The sequence below is a fragment of the Opisthorchis viverrini genome (assembly GCF_000715545.1).
Source record: "Opisthorchis viverrini unplaced genomic scaffold opera_v5_309, whole genome shotgun sequence".
NCBI classification, from domain to species: Eukaryota; Metazoa; Platyhelminthes; class Trematoda; order Opisthorchiida; family Opisthorchiidae; genus Opisthorchis; species Opisthorchis viverrini.
Window position 1 is genome coordinate 522,015 of NW_008751967.1, and position 1,698 is coordinate 523,712.

At 50.6% G+C, this 1,698-nt stretch overlaps 1 protein-coding gene across 1 annotated transcript in view; it reads left to right on the plus strand.

Annotated features, from left to right (window-relative positions):
• The window catches only part of T265_09849 (hypothetical protein), a gene marked incomplete at both ends in the record, with an annotated part of 30,154 nt that extends 29,688 nt beyond the window's left edge, over positions 1–466 (plus strand). The window contains one exon of the mRNA XM_009176048.1: positions 272–466. Coding sequence (XP_009174312.1) covers positions 272–466 — 195 coding nt within the window. The remainder of the gene's footprint in view (positions 1–271) is intronic.
• Positions 467–1,698: the final 1,232 nt, after the last annotated feature.

The window sequence follows — 1,698 nt, forward strand, 5'->3', positions numbered from 1 at the left end:
TGCCAATCCACTATCTTCGAAGAACTGCCATAGCTCAACAGTATCGATCTGAGCTAGCCCAACAACTCTCCACAGTAAAACAATACTGTGGTGGCAGTGAGCATGCGGATGAAACGTGGCAAAATGTGAAATGAGCTACGTTAGCGGTGTTCACTTCTGTCTGTCCGACTTCTCCAATTCGGCCATAAGACCACCGGGTGTCGTCGAGGTCGTTATCCATGATTGATGCCAGGAAAGCCATACCAACAGGCAATGATTGGTTGTTGATCAGATGGCTGTTGATCTGTTCGCCGAGCTTGGCAATTGGCTTGCAAACGTTTCGTCACCATACGAGGAGACATCATCAGTGCGCATCAGCACATTACCAACAGGCAACGAGTTCGACGGCGCACGCAAATCCCTCAAACGTCAAGAAGTGAAGAGTCTAAGGAAAGACCGAAAGCCCTGGGTGGACATCAAAAGCTAGGGAGATGGAGAAGGCTTTTGCTACGGGAAACAGCCGTGCCCTGTATCAATTGATACGATCGACTGGCGCTAGGAAAGCAACGGTCAGCGAAACGATACGTGAAAAAGATGGCTCATTAATTCACTCGCAAAAACGTCGACTGGATAAATGGGTCGGACACTTCGAACAGCAGTTCAACTGGCCTCCTGAAACACTGCCGGTGGAGCTAATGCATACGGGCGAATGGAATGTAAACCTTGATCGCCATTCGGAAGAAGAAAAAAGGTACAAAATATCCGTACTGAAACGCGAGAAGGCACCAGGACTGGACGGTCTGTATCCAGCCCTCCTCAAAAAAGGCGGAAAATTCCCGGTGGCCTATCTGACAAAGCTTATTGGTGCTATATGGGACGAAGAGAAAGTGCCTGCAGATTGGAGCAAGTCGGAGGTTATCCCTAACTTCAAAAAGGGTAAGCGGACGCTATGTGAAAACCACCGTGGTATCAGCATGTTAGCTGTGGCATCGAAGGTGCTCACTGGCTTTATCCCTCGAAGGTTGAGTGAACACAGAGAGAGGCAGATCCGTGAAAACCAAGCTGGTTCCGGCCTGCAAGAGGATGCATCGATCACATCTTCGCCCTCCGACAGATTCCGCACCAGCCACACTGCTTCCCGCAACGAACAATGACCGTATTCCTTGACTTGCAAGCTGCCCTTGACTCAGTGGACCGTCAGGCACTATGGCAGTGTCTGTGGAGCAAAGGTATCCCCCATAAATTCTTCACCCTCCTTAAGGTTCTGTGTGCCAACTCTTACGGCCGCGTGGAGGTCTACGGGAAGCTCTTGTCTGAGTTCACCACACCAAGTGGTGTCCGACAGGACTGTTCTCTTTCCCCTTTTCTTTTCAACTTCACTATCAGCCTCTAACGCCTGTGGCGTCAATGTGCTCCCAGGGCCTCCACTCACACACCGTGTACGCGGACGGCATAGCCCTTCTTGGACCTGACCCCGTGGTAATGCGAACAATATTGAATAATCTAAATAATTCTGCCTCGCGGTTCGGCATGCGCCTCACACCTGCAAAGTGCAAAGTACTACTGCACGACTGGATGGGCTCGAACCCTAGCCTCATGCTTACGGATGAACCGATTGAGGTAGTAGACGAATTTGTTTACCTGGACAGCTGTATCAGTCCCGTCGGTCTGACGAAAGACATTTCCATCCGGATTGGGAAGGCCAGAGCGACTTTTGCG